The sequence below is a fragment of the Pseudophryne corroboree genome, chromosome 7 (genome assembly GCF_028390025.1).
Source record: "Pseudophryne corroboree isolate aPseCor3 chromosome 7, aPseCor3.hap2, whole genome shotgun sequence".
Classification (NCBI taxonomy): Eukaryota; Metazoa; Chordata; class Amphibia; order Anura; family Myobatrachidae; genus Pseudophryne; species Pseudophryne corroboree.
Window position 1 is genome coordinate 308,352,795 of NC_086450.1, and position 21,034 is coordinate 308,373,828.

General features: G+C 44.6%; 1 protein-coding gene across 3 annotated transcripts in view; it reads right to left on the minus strand.

Annotated features, from left to right (window-relative positions):
• USP7 (ubiquitin specific peptidase 7) overlaps positions 1-21,034 on the minus strand; it is a 309,008-nt gene that overhangs the window by 35,883 nt on the left and 252,091 nt on the right. For 2 of the 3 annotated variants that reach the window (XM_063934275.1, XM_063934274.1), the window contains 5 exons: positions 14,845-14,998; positions 11,146-11,213; positions 10,398-10,506; positions 10,241-10,318; positions 4,759-4,859 (listed from right to left, as the gene is read on the minus strand). In XM_063934275.1, coding sequence (XP_063790345.1) covers positions 4,759-4,859; positions 10,241-10,318; positions 10,398-10,506; positions 11,146-11,213; positions 14,845-14,998 — 510 coding nt within the window. The remainder of the gene's footprint in view (positions 1-4,758; positions 4,860-10,240; positions 10,319-10,397; positions 10,507-11,145; positions 11,214-14,844; positions 14,999-21,034) is intronic. The other variant, XM_063934273.1, reaches the window with a different exon arrangement.

Below are 21,034 nucleotides of genomic sequence, written 5' to 3' on the forward strand. Positions count from 1 at the left end.
GGAGGAGCCAGTGCACACCACCTGATCTGGAAAAGCTTTACTTTTTGTGCCCTGTCTCCTGCGGAGCCGCTGTTCCCCATGGTCCTTTCAGGAACCCCAGCATCCACTAGGACGATAGAGATATATATATATATATATATATATATATATATATATATATATATATATATATATATATATATATATATATATATATATATATATATATATATATATCTGGCCAAGTGCAGTACACGTGGCCAGTACTATGAAATGTGATCCCAAATTCCCACTAACACCCCTGCGCCTCCGGTGGAGTAGAGATGTAGTACTGGAACGTTCTGGAATCACAGAGGAAGACACAGGAAGCATGGTTAAAAATGGCTGCCATGCTTAACTTATAATCACAGTGCTGGTTACAAGCTTTTGACTGATTATAACCCTGTATGAAATCCTGTGTAAATACCCCTGCAGCCTAGCATCTGCTGTTGCTGCAGTTTCTTATGCCGCTGTATTGCCCCCTTCTTTCTCCGTTTATTGCCCCGCTCCGTGAGGTAATGCCTGCATGCTCTTTCAGATGCAGAGCAGCGGGCAGCGCAGCGTGTGGGGCCGCCAGCGGGTTATCGGGCGCAAAGACAGAGAGCGGATCGTGCTGTGCTGTGAGCCGCGGGAGCCGGGTGAGCAGCGGAAATACAGCGGTGGGGGCCGGAGCAGTAGCGGCCAGAGCAGCAGCGGCGGCCGGCGCAGTGAGCGGGCAGAGCAGCGGCGGCCGGAGCCGTATGAGTGGGGCGAGTAGCGGCGGCAGCCGGAGGCAGTCTGCAGAGTCCCCGGCGCAGTAACAATGTCCCCACACCTCGGGACGGCAGTGGGAGCTGACCGCCCCGTTCACATACCTTCACTCCTGCAGCTTGTGAGGAGGCTCCGACGGGGCTTCTGTACAAGCGCCGGCCAGCCTGAGCAGGAGGATCTCTGTGTGGCTGTGAGGGAGCTCTTTTAGAGAGGACCGACACGCCACTGCTGCTATCAGCAGCTTGCACTATCCCTGACCCTGCCTTTTGGAAGGGGGGAAAGGGATGTGTATAAAATATAAAAATATAAAAATAAAAATGAAATATTCAAAGTAATTGTGGACCCAGCCACAAACGAACTGTTGCTATCGAGCACAGAAAAACCACTGAGGTACTCGGGGATATGGAGGGGTGGAGTGTTCTAAATTTAAATATTCAGTGCTGTTCCTACGGAAGCCGTCCATATCCCAAGAGTACTCCAGTGACCCCTAGTGGATGAAAAAAACACAGACGCTCAGTGAACATGGACGCACCAGTCACACAGCCGCCTATGCTGCGACTGGTCCTCTACGTTTACAGCGTCTGAGCCGGAAGCGGGAAAACAGTTCATGGCTGAAGACTCAGTGGAAACTGGTCATGGACCAGGGGAGGGGCGACCAGGAGAGCGTCTGGCTCCCCACTGCTAACATCAACCCTAGGGATCGCGGCCTCATACTAATCCTGGAGCCTCTGATCCCCAAGGCCTAGCGCTGGTGCACCAAAGCTGGAAGCCGCGTCAGCTGCTGTTTGGTGGTCTCCTTCCCAAAACAGTGCCATATTCCCCTTCTAAGCGGAATCGATGCCTTACCTTCTCCCCGTGCTCCGGCCACAGCCTGGTAACGTCTGCTGTACCAGCTAGTATATCCGACACAGACGCCCGCCGAAACAGCACTCTACTTGTGAGTAAGCATTGTCGCAACCCGGCGGAGTTGTTGGAGTGACTCTTTCTAAGGTACGTATAAGATGCGGTTTAGAAAGATCACTCAAAAAATAGTAAGACCATAAAAATAAAATAAGAAAGCTTAGGGCTGCTAAGAATCAGCAGCCCTCTGACCATGGTCCGGCTCCTGCCGCACCAAACAAAAAACTGATTTACCTGAGCAAGAAGGTGGGGATATATGGACAGGCCCGTTGCATGCTGGGAGGCCAGAAAAGCTTTGACCGATTGGTGCAAATCCGCTGTCACTTCATCATATCCCATTGTTATCCTGTGGATAACCTGTGGACCATGCCGGAGAAATAAACCTTTGCATCAAGTGTGGAGTCAGACTTCCATCAACATTCTCTCAATGTGAGGGAAGAGGTGGAAACAAATTCAGTAGATTATTTCTTATTCCTATGCTGAAGCATCCTCCCTGACAGGATTTATTTCGCCATTTTCCTTAGATGAAGCCTCAAAACGTGGACAGAACCAGGAATGAAAGGAGGCGAAGGACTCCGCCAATTGGCGGTACAGCCTGAGGACGCAATGATCCTAAGGAAGTCATGTTAGACACCATGCAGTATAAAACTAAAATCTGCTTCAGAAGCGACCATAACTATTGAGATCATAACCACTAGGATAAATGATTGGCCTTTGAAGTAACTGAGCTATATTGTCGGTCAAAGACCAGGCTCACTGCACAGTATAAGCTGAGTAAGGAGCGATGAGCTGTGTTCAGCCATTTGGCAATTCACAAGTACATAGAGTACAAGAAAAATAAATAGTCTGTCTTGTGTGACATAGTTCAACATTATTTTACATTAACCCAGCCATTAAAATGTTTACCAAGATTAGTGGCTAAGTACTAAACAGAGTACCAGACCCATTACATTGTCAATGTGTAAGGAAAGGTAGACTCTGACAATACCGGTATTTGTGGACCAGTCCTGGAACCCCAGTAAAATCCATGCAAGTGCTGTGAGGCAGTAATGCTAACCACTACACCATCCATACTATTCTGGATTGGGGTATCTCTGGCCCACAGAGGCATAGAGTGATCCGTGGAGCCTCCCGGCTGCTCTGCAACTGGTGTCCCGGAGCATGGGATACCTGGGTCCGTGCTACCTTTAGGAAGTTTGGAGCCACATTGGGAACATACAAAGTAAACTACTGAACCTGCCTTCCCTTTAGGAGTTTGCTGGTTTATAGGCCATGGAATAAACAATGCCACAACCAAGCACACACACACTCTGACTACTGCTCCTCTGGGATTCGATCCCTTGACTGTGCACTGTAGTCCAGAGGTCTACTGATTGAGCTGTAGCAGCTTCTTTTATAAACCTAATGTCTGTAAACAGGTAAACAACTGTTTATGTTAGAATAGCACAACACTAGTTAAGATATGATCCCCACCTGTGTAATAAACAGGGTTAGATAAATAATTTTATTACAGTGAAACTACTGATACATATGCAGACAAGAAATAAAATTGGGTGATGCAGATTTCTGATCTGACCCAAAACACTTGTACTGCCTGTTCCCCGCCTGTATAATAACAGGGCGAGTCAGTTTTCTGTCAGATATTCTCCTCAGTGTGTTGTGTAGCATTCCCCGGTCAGACCGCTGATAGAGAGGGAGTGGTTGAGTCCGCCCCCACAGACCGTAATGGGCGGAATAGCAAAGACTGCATAACGCGGGAAGAGCACGGCAGGAAGCCTCTAGAATCTGAAATCCCCTTCAGGAGAACGGCCTGTCACGCCTGCAAAACCCTTTCAGTTAAAGTACGGACGCGGCTACTGCTCCCCTTCCGCTGTGGTCCCGCTGCTGCCTGTGATCATAAAACGGCAACGGCGGGATCCAAAGCAGCGGTGAGCGGCAACAGACGTCCTGTCAGCAGAGTGATCCTGGCCGCTCAGTACCCTGCTGCGCGCCACTGCAATCACCCGCTAAATGGGTGAGGGAGATTATAATAAATGGGACTCTGTCCAACACTGCCAGGGCAGGTTGCCTGTCCTACCTGATACAGCACCAAGGAGGCACTGTAACAGAAAGCCCCAGAGACCTCTGGCATGGTGACTTTCTAGAGGCTGGGTGAGTGAGAAATGAGGCGCACAGCCGCCTTCTAATAACTTAACCCCACTCACAATATGCTTGTCGCCTGTATACAGGGACTAAGCCTAAAATCAAAACAAATAAAACAAAAAACCTAACTAAAATCTAAGAGCAAAAGAAACTGTGCCTGTCCTCCAAGGCACAAAACTAAAACGGAGGAGTACTTCCTGTGAACAGGGACTTGATGGGATGGGTTAGAGGGGGAGGAGTTAGTTTTTTATAGCTTGTGCCAAACTCTATACTCATACACTCTAACCCAATTCTAAGTGCGCAGCGTCCCCCTGATGGACGACAGAGAAAAATAAATGAAATCCAGGACAAGTCTCCTGGCATTGAGGAAGAAAACAAAAACCTAAAATCACACTCACTGAAGGCTAAGCATTAAAAATCCACAGAATATAGTATGAGAAATCTTATGCACTCCAAAGCTTGCTACTATACCCCTTTCATACAAAGTATTACTGTATAACAAATGTAACAGCAAGCACACATTTTTCGGAATGCTAAGACAAGGTGCTACAGTTAATCAAACGATAGATCAGAGAAAGAAACGGCTACTATAGACCTCACACTAAAAGGTCCACTGTGACAGTCTTGTACCTGCATCAACTAACCTCCATCCTCATTAGAGGAAAGTGCCGCAGGAGCAGTACATCTATCTCAACAGCACAAAGTGCACCACTCCAACACTGATGGTTGTGCACTGTGTATGCCTCCTCTATGGATTACACTACACGTATATCTGTCAACACCTAGAACAAAGTTTAAGCTTTTGGGAACAAAGACGACTGTAAAAAGATAGAAGTACAGGTTTGGACAGCGCAGTAGTTCATCAATGGAGATAAGGATTATCAGCAAAGTTATACAGATAGTCTCATTTTTTTTGCATAAAAATTGATGAATTTTGAAATCCTTTACCTCAATTTACCCGATCCCTTATCAGAAAGTTCAACAGCTCTTTTACATTCTTCAAGAAGATCTCGTACACAACCGTGTTTGTCTGGGTATAGTGTTATTTCCTATTAAAAAAATGCAGACTGTTAACACTAGTAACAATAAATTATGCTGCTTTTAAAACGTAATGAACACTAAATGGTTAATCCAGTTTAATTTGACACAATGGGTCAGGGAAGGGAGCAGTTACAGTATTAACATTCTCTTGCCATGGTTTCAAGACTTTTTGCGGCACTCAGTTTATGTATTGAAATGTAACTTGTTCAAAAGTGTTTAAAATAGATGTATAAAACTGAGAGCCAATATTAAACAGAAATAGTACCTTGACAGAAAAAAAAATGTATAAAAATAATAAAATAACCAAAGTACAGATCAGTGTTCCAATGAATGAAAAGTCGCAGATATGTGGGAAAGGAGGAATTACTTTAACAGAAGGGCATCACCTAGATATTCCTTTGTATAATGGCAAAAGTAGTGTTAATAAGAAATTCCCAAACCTGTGATTCTTCTCAGATTACAGTATTATATTTACGTTTTGGTGATTTTTTTTTATCCTATATAATAAAAGGCTAACGCTGCTCCTCACCTCTATGAGGGGAATTAAAGTGTTTGTGTTTCGGGCAGGCACTAGATTTTGCCCAATGGAGCAATTTAATCATTGCTCCGTTCGGGGGCACACAGCCACCGGCAGCTGACATTACGGTTATGTTTTTTTAGTAATTTTGATAGGCTGGTAACTAGTATGCTATACTTTGGTAGTCACTACCAGACCTATAGCACTTACATGCAAGTACCACCAAAGTACTATATTTGAGAAGATGCAGAAAAATGTGTGAGGCACATGCTTTAGTGAAGCTCCTGACTGGGCAGTTGAATCAAGCGAGTAAATGCCTAAACTTAACTAAAAATGGACCACCTGCCCAAACTGGGTATCCTCTCTGGCCAGGGTATCAAACTTGTAGAATTTCACAACGGTGTTCTTTCCCGACCAGGTAGCAGCTCAGCATAGTTGCAAGGCCGAGACTCCACAAGCAGCCACCCAGGAAGAGTCCACGGATCTAGTAGAGTGGGCCCTTAGAGACTTAGGAACAGGTAAGCCTGCTGACACATAGGGCTGTTGGATGGTAAACCTAATCCAACGAGCAATGCACTGCTTTGAAGCAGGGCAACCCTTCTTCTGCGCATCATAGGGCACTAACAAGGAATCAGTCTTTGAGCCAAGCTGCACGCGTGACATAGATCTTCAAGGCATGCACAGCATCCAATGCCTCCAGAGGAGCAGAAGCGTCAGAACTAGAGGGAACCACAATAGGCTGATTCAGATGAAATGTGGAGACAACCTTCGGCAGGTACTGCTGCCTAGTCTGCAGCTCCACTCTGTCCTCATAAAAGACCAAACAGGGACTTTAACATAAGGTCCCTAATTCTGAAACACACCGAGCAGAAGCCAGGGCCAGAAACATCACCGTCTTCCACGTGAGGTACTTGTCTTCTACAGTCAGAGGTTCAAACCAGGAGGACTATAGAAATTTTGACACTACATCCAAATCCCAGGATGCCTTAGGAGGCACAAAGGGAGGTTGTATGTGGAGTACCCTTTTGCAAGAAGGTCTGAACTTCTGGCAACACTGCCAATTTCTTCTGAAAGAAAATGGAGAGCTGAAATCTGGACCTTAAATGGAACCTAGACGTAAACACTTATCCACACCAGCCTGCAGAAAACGTAGGAAACGTCCCAAGTGAAACTCTGCAGGCGGATACATGCGTTCCTCGCACCAAGAAACATATCTCCTCCAGATATGATGCCAGTGTTTTGACGTCACAGGTTTCCTGGCCTGAACCATGGTTGCAATAACCTTCTTGGAAAGGCCCTTGTCCGCTCAACCTCCATGCCGTCAACCGAAGACACCGTAAGTCCGGGTAGACGAACGGTCCTTGTTGAAGATCGCTCCCGAGTGGTAGAGGCCAAGGGTCTTGGATGGACATGTCAAGAAGATCCACGTACCACGTCCTCCGAGGACAATCCGGGGCAATTAGAATTGCCTGGACACCTTGATTCCTGATCCGCTTTAGCACTCTCTTGGGAGCAATGGGATCGGAGGAAACAGGTAGACCAGCTGGTACGGCCAAGGCGACGCCAGTGCATCCACTGCCCTCGCCTGAGGGTCCCTGGTACGCGAGCAGTACCAGGGAAGTTTCTTGTTGAGACGAGAAGCCATCACGTCTATTTGTGGGCAACCCCACTGGTTGATGATATGCTGGAACACCAGCTGGTGGAGTCCCTACTTCCCCGGGAGGAGATCGTGATGACTCCGGAAGTCTGCCTCCCAGTTGTCCACACCTGGAATGAAGATTGCCGACATGGCTCTTGCATTTTTTCCCGCCCAGAGGAGTATCTTTGACAGATCTCGCATGCAGGCTCTGCTTTTTGTCCCTCCTTGTTGATTGATATTGCAGATTGGACCTGGATCGCGTGATCCTTGAGCAGAGGAGAGGCTTGAAGTAGAGCATTGTAGATCGCCCAAAGTTCAAGAATGTTAATTGGAAGGAGGCTTTCGTGGGCCGTCAACCTGCCCTGGAACTGCGCAACTTGGGTGACAGCTCTCCATCCTCTCAGACTCGCATCCGTCGTGAGGAGGGTCCAATCCTGGATTCCAAAACTCCTGCCCTCCAGGAGATTGGAGGACTGTAGCCACCACAGGAGGGAAATCCTGGTATGAGGCGACAGCTGAATCATCCTATGCATCTGGAGATGTGATCCGGACCACTTGCTCAGGAGATCTAACTGAAACGTTCTGGCATGGAACCTCCCATACTGGACTGACTCATAGGAGGCAACCATCTTTCCCAACAATCTTATGCAGAGATGTACGGACACTCAAGTAGGGCGGAGCACCATGCGGACCATCTCATGAAGTGTTGTCACCTTGTCCTCTGGTAGAAACAGCTTCTGGGCCACAGTATCCCTCAACATCCCCAGGAACAGGAGCCTCTGATTTGGCTCCAGGTGAGACTTCTGTAAGTTGAGGATCCACCCATGGTCGGACGAAAGACTGATGGTGTGGTCGATATGGAGCAACAGAAGCTCCCTGGATTTTGCCTTTATCAGAAGATCGTCTACATAAGGGACCACATTGATCCCTTGGACCCAGAGTTGAAGCATCATATCTGCAATCACCTTCGTGATTACCCTCGGGGCTGTTGACAGGTCGAAGGGCAGTGCCTGGAATTGGAAGTGATCTTCCAGCAGGGCAAACCGCAGGTACGCCTGATGAGGAGGCCAAATTGAAATATGGAGATAGGCGTCCTTGATGTCCAAGGAGACCATAAATGCCTGTTCTTCCAGGCCCGCAATCACTGCTTGTAGGGATTCCATTTTGAACTTGAACACCCTCAAATAAGGATTCAAGGATTTCAGATTCAGAAGGGGTCTGACCGAACCGTCTGGCTTTGGCACCACAAACAGGTTTGAGTAAAACCCCTTGCCGCATTGCGGTAGTGGTACTGGAACAATGACATGGGACTGGACCAACATTCGGATAGCCTGTTGTAACGTAACTTGCATATCCTCCAAAGCTGGTAAGCTGATTTGAAAAAATATTTTTGGGGGGGTTATACTGTCGAGCTCCAGCTTGTATTCTTGAGAAACAAGTTCCCTGACCCAGGCATCCTGGCAGAAAGTCTACCAGAGGCAGCTGAAGTGATGCAGTCTAGCTCCCACCTCGAGATCCCTTCAGGGTTGTTGGGAACAGTCAATGCTGAGGCTTTAGTGGAAGCAGAACTGGTGGACTGTTCCTGAGAACTGGTACTCGCAGGTTTTCTGGGCTTACCTCTGGTGCCTCTAGCCGCATTGGAGGCACCTCTGGCCTTCGATCGAAATGTGCGAGACCGAACGGACTGGACAGACGGTCCTGGAAAAGAATATCTCGCTAGCGGGGCCCCAGAGGGGAGAAACGTGAATTTCCCAGCAGTAACCTTTGAAATCCATGCATCCAATTCAACCCCAAAAAGCAGTTTCCCAGAAAAGGGAGGGACTCCACATTACGTTTGGATTGTGCGTCCGCAATCCACTGACGCAACCACAAGTGGAGCGTGACGAAACGCGTTAGGACCCACCTCCTTACACACCTTGCTCAGGTGTCTCACTTTTGGTGCAGAGCTTGGCATTCTCAGACGGCAACGCTCCGGACTGATCTCTGCTTTTAGCAGCCGTTGTTATCCACGCCGCACCAGCCAGCTGATTACCTACGGCATTCCGTCTCCTATCCGCTGCACAGCACGAGTGGGCAACGCAGGATACCAGACGGGGACGCCCGGTATACGGACCAGCCCATTGAGAGGTATCAATCACTGAATGATCCACTGGCCACACACCTGTATTATAATATAGGAGCTCCACAATTGCATTCTGTGTTCATCTCTGTGCACTATCAGAAGTATCTCTCTCAGTCACGGAATATGGACTTCAGCATTACACATCACTGCTGCAATTCGATATAAGCTCCTGAATGATGTTGACACTTTGAGACAAGTAACTGAGTAAAATCCACATTGTTTTCTCATTATATTAACAGTGTTTTAAATAAAATTGTTCATTTTTAGATTTGACACGTTGGCTCTCTATTAATTATATCATATATTTCTGAAATTCAGCGCAGCCGCACTTTTCTTTTGTTTACTCCTTGCCTTACTATAAAACATAGTTGTTGGGCTAGCGCAGTATTTCTGAAATAGATATAATACATATTTCTCAATTTCATGCATATCTTCTGCAGAGGCGCTTTTTAACAGTTAATATTCTTTAGCGTTAGGGGTGTGCGGCGTGCTGCGGCTGTGACAGCCAAGGCTGAACAAACAGCCCCTCAGGACCAGGTGGTCCTGCAGCGTGTTAGCAGCTCTGCACCTTGCAAGGCCGGTGACCGCCCCCCTCCCCCTCCTAACTTCCACGGTGCAGGTATGCTGTTGCCCAGACAGCATACAGAAAAAAAATAAGTTTAAAATTAAATTGAAGTAAACTCTCTGGAGCTGCAGATGTGCATCCTCCTCTGAGGGCACTTTTTTCTAAATTGCCTGTGGGAGGGGGCATAGAGGGGAGGAGCCATCAGACCCAGTTGAAGAAATTTAAAGTGCACTGGCTCCTTTGGACCCCGTCTATACCCCATCTTACTAGTTTCCCTCGATATCCCTTATGGATGCTAGAGAAATATTGTTTAACAGAATTGTTCTGTGATTTCTTTTTGATGTACATTAAGACATTAAACTGGGAGATCTCAATAAATTTGATAAATGGGTGTTTTATAGAACTTTTGACTTGTGGTCTAGATGCTTATGAAGAAAACGGTATTCAGACTTGTAGACTTCTAATCACATAACTACCACTGATCATCATGAAGAGCATAATTGGATAAATAAACTATTAAAGGCAAGAATACAATGCAATACCTACCTCTTCTCTAAACTGGCTATTCAGCCATATACATTTGAAACTCCTCCTGTTTTCAAAGTCTGTGATTTTCATTTTAAGCTGGAACACAAAAATCACAGTCACTCGCACCATCACATTACAGAAAATAAAATCCTTTTATTTCCATAAGAACACATACCTGCTGATAATACAGTTTCTTAGGCTGTCTAGGCTTGAAGAATTGCAGAAGGTCCCTTAAAGTTCCTTCATAATTATGCCTAAGAGGGTTTCCAGGACCATCCCTGTAACTAAAGATATTACACATGTGTAACAGAATTTAATATTCACTTGATCATCACCAGGGAGATATCCGCATTATATATCAAGATATCTGGGATGTAGCTTTAGAAAGTATAACTAAAGAAATGCAATTTCACATTGGATGAAGAAATGCCCCCAACACTATGTGCATACAGAGTAAGTTGCCAGTTTTGTCTGAGCGGCATGAAAAGAAGTGTGTACACATTATGTGAGCTACCAATCAATGATCTATGTACACGTGCCACTAATAAGAAACCATTATTGGAGTGTCATCTGTGACCGTTTCAAGACGTGTACAAAGGGATTTAAGGCCAGAATCCCATAATTACTGGGAGGCTGCATTCACAATGAAGCAGAATACAGCACAAATGAAATAGACCATGGGTTCAATTTTCTGACTAGTGATAAAAACAAATGCACTTTGAAGAACAAGTCTCCAGAAGAGAATACACTGATCTGAAGGACATTTTGTGGACTTGCAGCCATATGTAACAAATGATTGACACTACAATACATTTAGAAGGAGAAAGTGACTGACAATCTGATAGGGAGAATGCTGCCAAGGAAAACATACTTGTGGCATTCCTGTTCTGTAAAAGCTGCCACGGAATGAACACAGCACTTACCCTTGAGATTTGAAAAACTGTAAAAGCATTGGGTCAGTGTTGAGTCTTTGTGCAACAGTCTTTGCAACCTATTTACAACAGAAAGGTTTATTTTTTTACATGTCAAACATTTCATATTTTACTCACTTCACAACCTCTGATAATTTGTCTCATTAATATGTATTATGACATATCCCCAAAACATTAATGTGATATGTAATTTATAGACTGTGGGGATACCCTATATTTAAAAGCAAAAAAAAAAAAACTTCATGTTTGTGTTCCTCATTGGGAAATCTTTCACCATTATCTGTTTGGAGGCGCAATAACAAATCTAAAGGTTCAACAAAGAGTTTGGCCATTTTAACAATCTGTCACAAATCTGAATTCCGCTCTATATCCTTTAGCATAAAGAAATCTGCTTTTCTGAATTGGAGCCGGGTGCTTTATCCCAGTGCTGCTTATGGAGCATAAAAGCTGAACTTCTTATAAGTGTATTTTATTGCTATAAAGGCATCAGTCTCTGCAGCAACTGTAATAATTCCTAATGCTATAGGTTGATAGATGCAGGCTGGAGTGCCATCAAGAGCCACTGCCCTATTAATATGAACATTTAATTTGGCAGGCTATTCCTCATAGAGAAAGCCCCACCTAAATGGGCCCAAGCTGCTGCTCCACTTCTAAAGGAGTTATGCAGTCTCAACTGTCCGCTTCTCTCAGAATACGAGGGGTGTGCAATGAGGTTACATATGCATAAAAAGTATTATATTTACAAAGTGAACTTTCAAAGAATTCGCCAGGAGTCAATACAAAGTTGAATGCGCTCAAACCACAGCTGAACCAGTACAAAACAGGTATGGTCTTCTACATGCTGGATGAAAATCTCCACTACAGCTTCCAGTGACTCAAAACGAATCCAGCGCATCTTGAACTTGATTTTTGGGAACATGTAGATGAATAAGTGGCACGGGGCCAGGTCTGGACTGTACATCAGATCACCAAGCTTCTGGATGCAATCATGGGCCAGGAAATCCACCACTTTCCTGTACCTGCTGGCAAGTGCATTGTTGTGATGGAGAAGGGCACTATGAGCGAAGTTCCTGGACGGCAACTGGAAACTGCTTCCAGCACTTGCGGCAGGAATTGGTTGACGTACCAGTCCCCATGCGCAGATGCACAAGTGGTACGGTAGTTACAGATGTATCATATCTTGCCTCGTAGTGGGAGATGCAAGGTGTGAGTTAGCTGAAAGATTTGTGCAACTCTGATAGCGCTGGAAAACTTTCATTATACGAATAGGGAGCACTAACTGTTAACGGTTAAAAATTATATGCGGCATGCCTATATTCTGTGTGCGACTGCGGCTGTATCTGTATACGAATGGTATGTTAGTGTGCTTTCTAGGAAATTTCGTATGCAAATACAACCACAGTCGCACACAGAATCTAGGCATGCCGTATATTTTAGCTGCTTGTGCGTCCTATTCACAGTTTTCAATGGAAAAGTGCACAAAAAGAGGCTTGGTGCTACAGAGTCATGCCAAGGCATGGCTTGACTAGAAGGGCTGTTTAACGTGACAGGCGGCTATAAGTGGACGCACCACAGCTGTAGACTATCCGTGATTGCCATCTGGGGCGTTTTGGAAGGAGTGATGAGGCCAGGATCTCAGACTTCTTCCAACAATATTTCCAGGACTCTTTGTGGGAATTAAGGTGGCCGTCTTGCACAACCCTATGGGTCATGCAGACGGTGTCGTAGGTAATCTAATACTGTGTCCTATGCCGTGGCACGGATCACTAGTGCAAGTAGGAGGCATCTACTTATACCATACACCACCTGCTGCATTACCAAACTAGCACATTGCTGCTTCCAAGTACTGTATGCAGCAGCGATGCACTCTCCAACCACTTCTGAATAAGGCTCAGTTTGTGAGACTCAGGGACAGCTTCCGCACATGCCCACTGGCGGCTCAACCGGTTTTGTAGAAGCCTGGCCAAGTCTCTTGTACAGCTTACTCAGCAATAGAATCGGTTATCCTGTCCAACCCACTGGTCCTTAGGCAACAATACCTGTCCTTCTGAAAAGCCGGCTAAGGCACACATCCTGACAAATGAGCTCAGAATACAGAGTTTTCAGCATCCTTAGAGAGGATTTTAAAATATACCAGATCAGCAAGAGATAGCAAAATTTCCTCTCAAGAGGAAGGGAAAATAAAATCAGTCTTAAAGTCCATATACATTGCTGCTGGAGCTTGTTAAATCTATTTAAGATTCAGATTAACAAGGTGTAAAGTGCAGAGTACAGCATTTGCAAGGACTGAAGTCTGAAGACTTTGTTTAAATCATTTACACTGGTGGCATCAGAGTATTTGGGCGATATGGCTCATGATACAGGACAGTTAGGGCTAGGATTTCAGTCCCAGCAACCGCTGTAAATGGTAACTGACAAGGAGTCTAACATTTGTATGACATTCTCATGGTAATGATGTTCAATCTGATCAGTTAGTGCTTCCTGGGTGACGAGGCATGTAGCCCCAATTGAGCAGCTATGTCGGACACACGCCTGGCCCTCTGTCCATACATTTTCAATGTTTTGCAGATTATTTTTTTATTTATTTAAATCCAAAAGATCAGTTTACATGGTAGGAATTGCAGGCAACATCTTTTGAGAATATCCTCACACAGGGGAAATTTTGGGTCATCCTCTGTTTTTCAGTGTCCCCAAAAAGATGAGAAAACTTTTTTTTTTTTTTTTTTTTTTTAAATTATGTTAAATCCTTTTCTCTGAATCTGTTGGGAGACAGTGGACACCTACATTTAATGCTCCGATTTTCCCTGGTCTCTCTACCTATATAGCTTAGTTAGTAAGTAACAGATTGCTGGCAGGTTACAGGCTATATAGGGGATGGAGTTCAGACTGGATTCAGATTCTTAATGTACCTAAACTCTGCCCATTACTTTATTTCATCTCGCGTATTGCCAATGTATTTAGAGAAAATTAATTTTAAGCATAAAAATCCTGTTATTCAAAATATGAGATGCATGTTGTCTTCTAACAATGATTGTGAATCAGTATGTTTAATGGATTAGCGAATACAACTTGATAATCTGAGTTGTACCATAAACATACAGGGGTGCAATTGCGCCAAGTACAAGTATCTTCATATTTATATTAGAAGTGTGATATACTTTGCTATTGGATAGGATACAAATTAGCTATGCTCCGTGCACTGAGCACAATGGGCCTGATTCAGATGTAGTCGCAATGCCGATGCAGCAGCGATCCTTTTCAGTGACGGAATTGTGAGGTATTGCATCTGAATCAAGGCACTACATGCAGGGAACTACAAATAATGGGGCAGATGTATTAACCTGGAGAATGCATAAGGAAGTGATAAACCAGTGATATGTGCAAGGTGATAAAGGCACCAGCCAATCAGATCCTAAATGTTAATTTACATATTGTAACTGATTGGCTGGTGCCTTTATCACCTTGCACATATCACTGGTTTATCACTTCCTTATGCCTTCTACAGGTTAATACATCTGCCCCATTATCTGTCCAGCTAATATAAAAAGGCATTGGCGGAAATACAAAATGAATCAAAGAAGATCAAGCAATTTGTTAAGCAGAGGTATACAACAGCAAAGAGAAACCTGTAAAAGAAAGTTGACTAAACATGAAAAAAAACCTAGTAGTCATGAAGAGTAAAATACATACATGCGAGTAATTCATTCTGTTAGACAATGTAACAACGAATCCTGGATCATTAGGAATTGTTTTGTCACAGAAGATTACATCAACACGGTGATAAAGGTCTCTGAAGTATTCCTTAGCAGTCGCCAATTCACTGTTCTCATTCTCTGGATCATCTCTAGAGAAGATGAGAATAAATTGAATGGTGGTTCTGGATAATTTAGATATTTTTCATCCATTGTTCATACAAGAGACATAAGGTCTTATAATCCGTGCAATAGATATGTGGGGGTGAACAAAGTCGAAACAAAAATAAATCAACCTGGGAGAACACGGTTATAGCTAGCTGGAGTGAAAGGACACTAATAAGGCATTAACAAATATACAGGCAGCTTGTTCCCCTTAGTTTAGTTGCAGGACTTTATGGGGAGAATTAAATTGTGCTGAGCACTTTTATCAATGCACATCAGAGGTATTAAACGGTCACTCTGATCGATGCCCATTAGCAAGTGGCAGTCACATTTTTTTTTAGATAGGTGGGTTTAGTCACTTTGCATGGCTAAACCCGGAGCTAACAGGCGCCTTAACTGGCAATGGGCGTCTGATTGGAGCAACAATTCAATAGTACTGATAGACGCACATAGGAGGCATGCGGTACAAATGAATTCCCCTTATGTGTGAACATCGGTACGAAGGCTAACTGCAGTGGACACAACATCGGGTGTAATATTCAGTGGTATTCTCTGACAACTGTGTGAGATATCAAGATACTGGTCATTCCACAACAAGTCAACATAAGCTTCAAACGGATCGTTTCAGATTGTAATGAAATTTGGTATAATAAATGCTGCCATGGGTATAAAGAAAACACACAAATCTTAGGCTGATGGGCACACTGGTTTTGAAATTACATGCCTATAAAGCTGCAATTTTTTCACAAAAGATTTGCTATTAACATTTCAAATTGCACTTGCAGATCACCTGAGCACGAGAGTTTGGAATGGACTCATTTTAAACCTATTTGTATGGTCTTTGGTATGATATACAACACAGAAGTATGTTTCCATAAAAAATAGGTTTCGAAAAGCAAATTTTTGACCCCCCTCCCCTCCTCAAATTGTTCATATACTGTTAATAAATCCCCAAAGTTGTATTTTGGAATCATGATGGGATCACTTGTTGTAAGACCTTTCATTTATGAGTAATTCATGAAAATGGTATTTAAAAATCAACAAAGCAATATTTTTTCCAGTTCACTAAATTAGAGGAATGCACATTCCTCTTCAGATGTGCTTGGGGACGAGATTCTACAGACAGCGCCTGCTCTCACTTCTGCGCAGCCACACAAACGTAAGTGGAAAGACATTAATTTTGTTGACTAGGCCCACATTTTACAATTCCCTGAAACACTAGGTCAGGGTGGGCTTTAAATAGTGAAAACTGTGTTTTTGAGGTGATCATCAAAAATGAAAGCTCTTACAGCACGTGATTCTATTATGGTTAAAAAAGATCTAAATATATATATATATATTTCAAAGTGTTCAGGTGTTGCGCAACAGGAACTGTTGTGAATCAGAGTTTATGATATCACCAAGAGTGCAGCTTCAGATCCCCTCCAAGCCACTGGAGTAAAGGTAAAGACTGTCGAAAAATGGAGAGCGCACTCTTGATTATATAAGAAGTAACAACTTTTACTTTGTAGCATTTGATTACATACATTAAAGGTTAAAATTCATCAGCATAGTGTTTCCACCGCAACTTAGCCGGTATGTCTCCCGAACCACAGCTCGTCTGATCTCCGGCTCTGAATCCGGAGGATGACGCCACGGCGTCTACGTCACTTAGCCACGCGGATTCAGAGCCGGAGATCAGACGAGCTGTGGTTCGGGAGACATACCGGCTAAGTTGCGGTGGAAACACTATGCTGATGAATTTTAACCTTTAATGTATGTAATCAAATGCTACAAAGTAAAAGTTGTTACTTCTTATATAATCAAGAGTGCGCTCTCCATTTTTCGACTATATATATATATATATATATATATATATATATATATATATATATATATATATATATATATATATATATATATATATATATATATATATAGTGTGTTGGAAAATCCAACAGAGGGCACTCACCAGTCCATAAGAGTATAAAGGTTTATTGATACATCATAATCACCAATAGTGTGTCGACGTTTCGGCCCCTAGGGCCTTTCTCAAGACAGTCAGTGAAGACATCCAAACAGCATGCCAGTTACACACATACTGACACTGCCTACCGGGTCCCCTTATATAGCCCATCAATATCAATCAACAATACAATCAGCCCAAATAGAAGGCATGCAGTGTAATTCAAGAACCCCCATTATGCATATAGTATAACTTCATGAACTCACAAAGCAAACAGGGGTCATAATACATGTCGCCGAAATAGGCATCATTATTCAGACATCGGAGACAGCTGTGGACGCTGCGCCGCGCTTCCGGAGCTACCGGAAATACGTCAACCGTATCGCGCGTTACCATGGCTACGTCGACACACTATTGGTGATTATGATGTATCAATAAACCTTTATACTCTTATGGACTGGTGAGTGCCCTCTGTTGGATTTTCCAACACACCTGATATATATATATATATATATATAATAAAAATCGGATTTTTAAGAAAATCATAGCCCATAAAAGTGGCTTAAAATGAGACCTTGTTCAACTCCGTAGCTCAATTAGAGCTGCAATTTAGAGTTGCAATTTAAATAAAAATATACGTTATGGTAAGGACTTACCGTTGATAACGGTATTTCTCCTAAGTCCACAGGTTCCACAGGACAACAATGGGATATGATGGAGCGACAGCAGATTGTCACAAACGGTCACAGCATTCAAGCCTCCCAGGACACAACGGGCCGGTCCATATATCCCCACCCACTGGCTCAGGCAAACCAGTTGTATTTCAAAGCATTTAGGCAGGAGCATCATGTAGAGCCCTACTCAGGCGAGAAGAACACACACGTACACCCTTCCGTAAAAGACGGAAGACGTTAGTGAGCAAAAAAGGATACTCAAATCAGGTGCGTCAGGGTGGGATCCCTGTGGAACCTGTGGACTTAGGAGAAATACCGTTATCAACAGTAAGTTCTTACCATAACATATTTCTCCGGCAGGGTCCACAGGTTATCCACAGGATAACAATGGGATTTCCCAAAGCAGTTTAGTGGTGGGGACGCTCCTGATGCTTAGGAGAATCCTTCGCCCAAATTCAGTATCGTGAAAGGTATCCACGGCATAATGTTTTAATGAATGTGTAAACGGAAGCCATATGGCTGCCTTACATACCTGTTCTAATAAAGCACCATATTGTGCTGTCCATGAAGGACTTACCCTATGAGTAGAGTGAACAGAGACATTAGCCGGAACCGGGAGATCAGCTTGAAAAATAAGATTTTACTTACCGATAAATCTATTTCTCGGAGTCCGTAGTGGATGCTGGGGTTCCTGAAAGGACCATGGGGAATAGCGGCTCCGCAGGAGACAGGGCACAAAAAGTAAAGCTTTTTCCGATCAGGTGGTGTGCACTGGCTCCTCCCCCTATGACCCTCCTCCAGACTCCAGTTAGGTACTGTGCCCGGACGAGCGTACACAATAAGGGAGGATTTTGAATCCCGGGTAAGACTCATACCAGCCACACCAATCACACCGTACAACTTGTGATCTAAACCCAGTTAACAGTATGATAACAGCGGAGCCTCTGAAAGATGGCTTCCTACAACAATAACCCGAATAAGTTAACAATAACTATGTACAATTTATGCAGATAATCCGCACTTGGGATGGGCGCCCAGCATCCACTACGGACTCCGAGAAATAGATTTATCGGTAAGTAAAATCTTATTTTCTCTATCGTCCTAGTGGATGCTGGGGTTCCTGAAAGGACCATGGGGATTATACCAAAGCTCCCAAACGGGCGGGAGAGTGCGGATGACTCTGCAGCACCGAATGAGAGAACTCCAGGTCCTCCTTAGCCAGAGTATCAAATTTGTAAAATTTTACAAACGTGTTCTCCCCTGACCACGTAGCTGCTCGGCAAAGTTGTAATGCCGAGACCCCTCGGGCAGCCGCCCAAGATGAGCCCACCTTCCTTGTGGAGTGGGCCTTTACAGATTTAGGCTGTGGCAGGCCTGCCACAGAATGTGCCAGTTGGATTGTGCTACAGATCCAACGAGCAATCGTCTGCTTAGACGCAGGAGCACCCATCTTGTTGGGTGCATACAATATAAACAACGAGTCAGATTTTCTGACTCCAGCTGTTCTTGCAATATATATTTTTAATGCTCTGACAACGTCCAGTAACTTGGAGTCCTCCAAGTCACTTGTAGCCGCAGGCACTACAATAGGCTGGTTCAGATGAAATGCTGACACCACCTTAGGGAGAAAATGCGGACGAGTCCGCAGTTCTGCCCTGTCCGAATGGAAAATCAGATATGGGCTTTTGTAAGATAAAGCTGCCAATTCTGACACTCTCCTGGCAGAAGCCAGGGCTAGAAGCATGGTCACTTTCCAAGTGAGATATTTCAAATCCACCTTATTTAGTGGTTCAAACCAATGAGATTTTAGAAAATCCAAAACTACATTGAGATCCCACGGTGCCACTGGAGGCACCACAGGAGGCTGTATATGCAGCACTCCCTTAACAAAGGTCTGGACTTCAGGGACTGAAGCCAATTCTTTTTGAAAGAAAATCGACAGGGCCGAAATTTGAACCTTAATAGATCCCAATTTGAGACCCATAGACAATCCTGATTGCAGGAAATGTAGGAATCGACCCAGTTGAAATTCCTCCGTCGGAGCACTCCGATCTTCGCACCACGCAACATATTTTCGCCAAATTCGGTGATAATGTTGCACGGTTACTTCTTTCCTTGCTTTAATCAAAGTAGGAATGACTTCTTCCGGCATGCCTTTTTTCATTAGGATCCGGCGTTCAACCGCCATGCCGTCAAACGCAGCCGCGGTAAGTCTTGAAACAGACAGGGACCCTGCTGAAGCAAGTCCCTCCTTAGAGGTAGAGGCCACGGATCTTCCGTGATCATCTCTTGAAGTTCCGGGTACCAAGTCCTTCTTGGCCAATCCGGAACCACTAGTATCGTTCTTACGCCTCTTTGCCGTATAATTCTCAATACTTTTGGTATGAGAGGCAGAGGAGGAAACACATACACCGACTGGTACACCCAAGGCGTTACCAGCGCGTCCACAGCTATTGCCTGCGGATCTCTTGACCTGGCGCAATACCTGTCCAGTTTTTTGTTGAGGCGAGACGCCATCATGTCCACCATTGGTCTTTCCCAACGGGTTACCAGCATGTGGAAGACTTCTGGATGAAGTCCCCACTCTCCCGGGTGAAGATCGTGTCTGCTGAGGAAGTCTGCTTCCCAGTTGTCCACTCCCGGGATGAACACTGCTGATAGCGCTATCACATGATTCTCTGCCCAGCGAAGAATCCTTGCAGCTTCTGCCATTGCACTCCTGCTTCTTGTGCCGCCCTGTCTGTTCACATGGGCGACTGCCGTGATGTTGTCCGACTGGATCAACACCGGTTTTCCCTGAAGCAGAGGTTCTGCCTGGCTTAGAGCATTGTATATTGCTCTTAGTTCCAGAATGTTTATGTGAAGAGACGTTTCCAGGCTCGTCCATACTCCCTGGAAGTTTCTTCCTTGTGTGACTGCTCCCCAGCCTCTCAGGCTGGCGTCCGTGGTCACCAGGATCCAATCCTGTATGCCGAATCTGCGGCCCTCCAATAGATGAGGACTCTGCAACCACCACAGAAGAGACACCCTTGTCCTTGGAGACAGGGTTATCCGTAGGTGCATCTGAAGATGCGACCCTGACCATTTGTCCAACAGATCCCTTTGGAAAATTCTTGCGTGGAATCTGCCGAATGGAATTGCTTCGTAAGAAGCCACCATTTTTCCCAGGACTCTTGTGCATTGATGTACAGACACCTTTCCTGGTTTTAGGAGGTTCCTGACAAGCTCGGATAACTCCTTAGCTTTTTCCTCCGGGAGAAAAACCTTTTTCTGAACCGTGTCCAGAATCATCCCTAGGAACAGCAGACGAGTTGTCGGCATTAACTGGGATTTTGGAATATTCAGAATCCACCCGTGCTGTTTTAGCACTTCTTGAGACAGTGCTAATCCCATCTCTAGCTGTT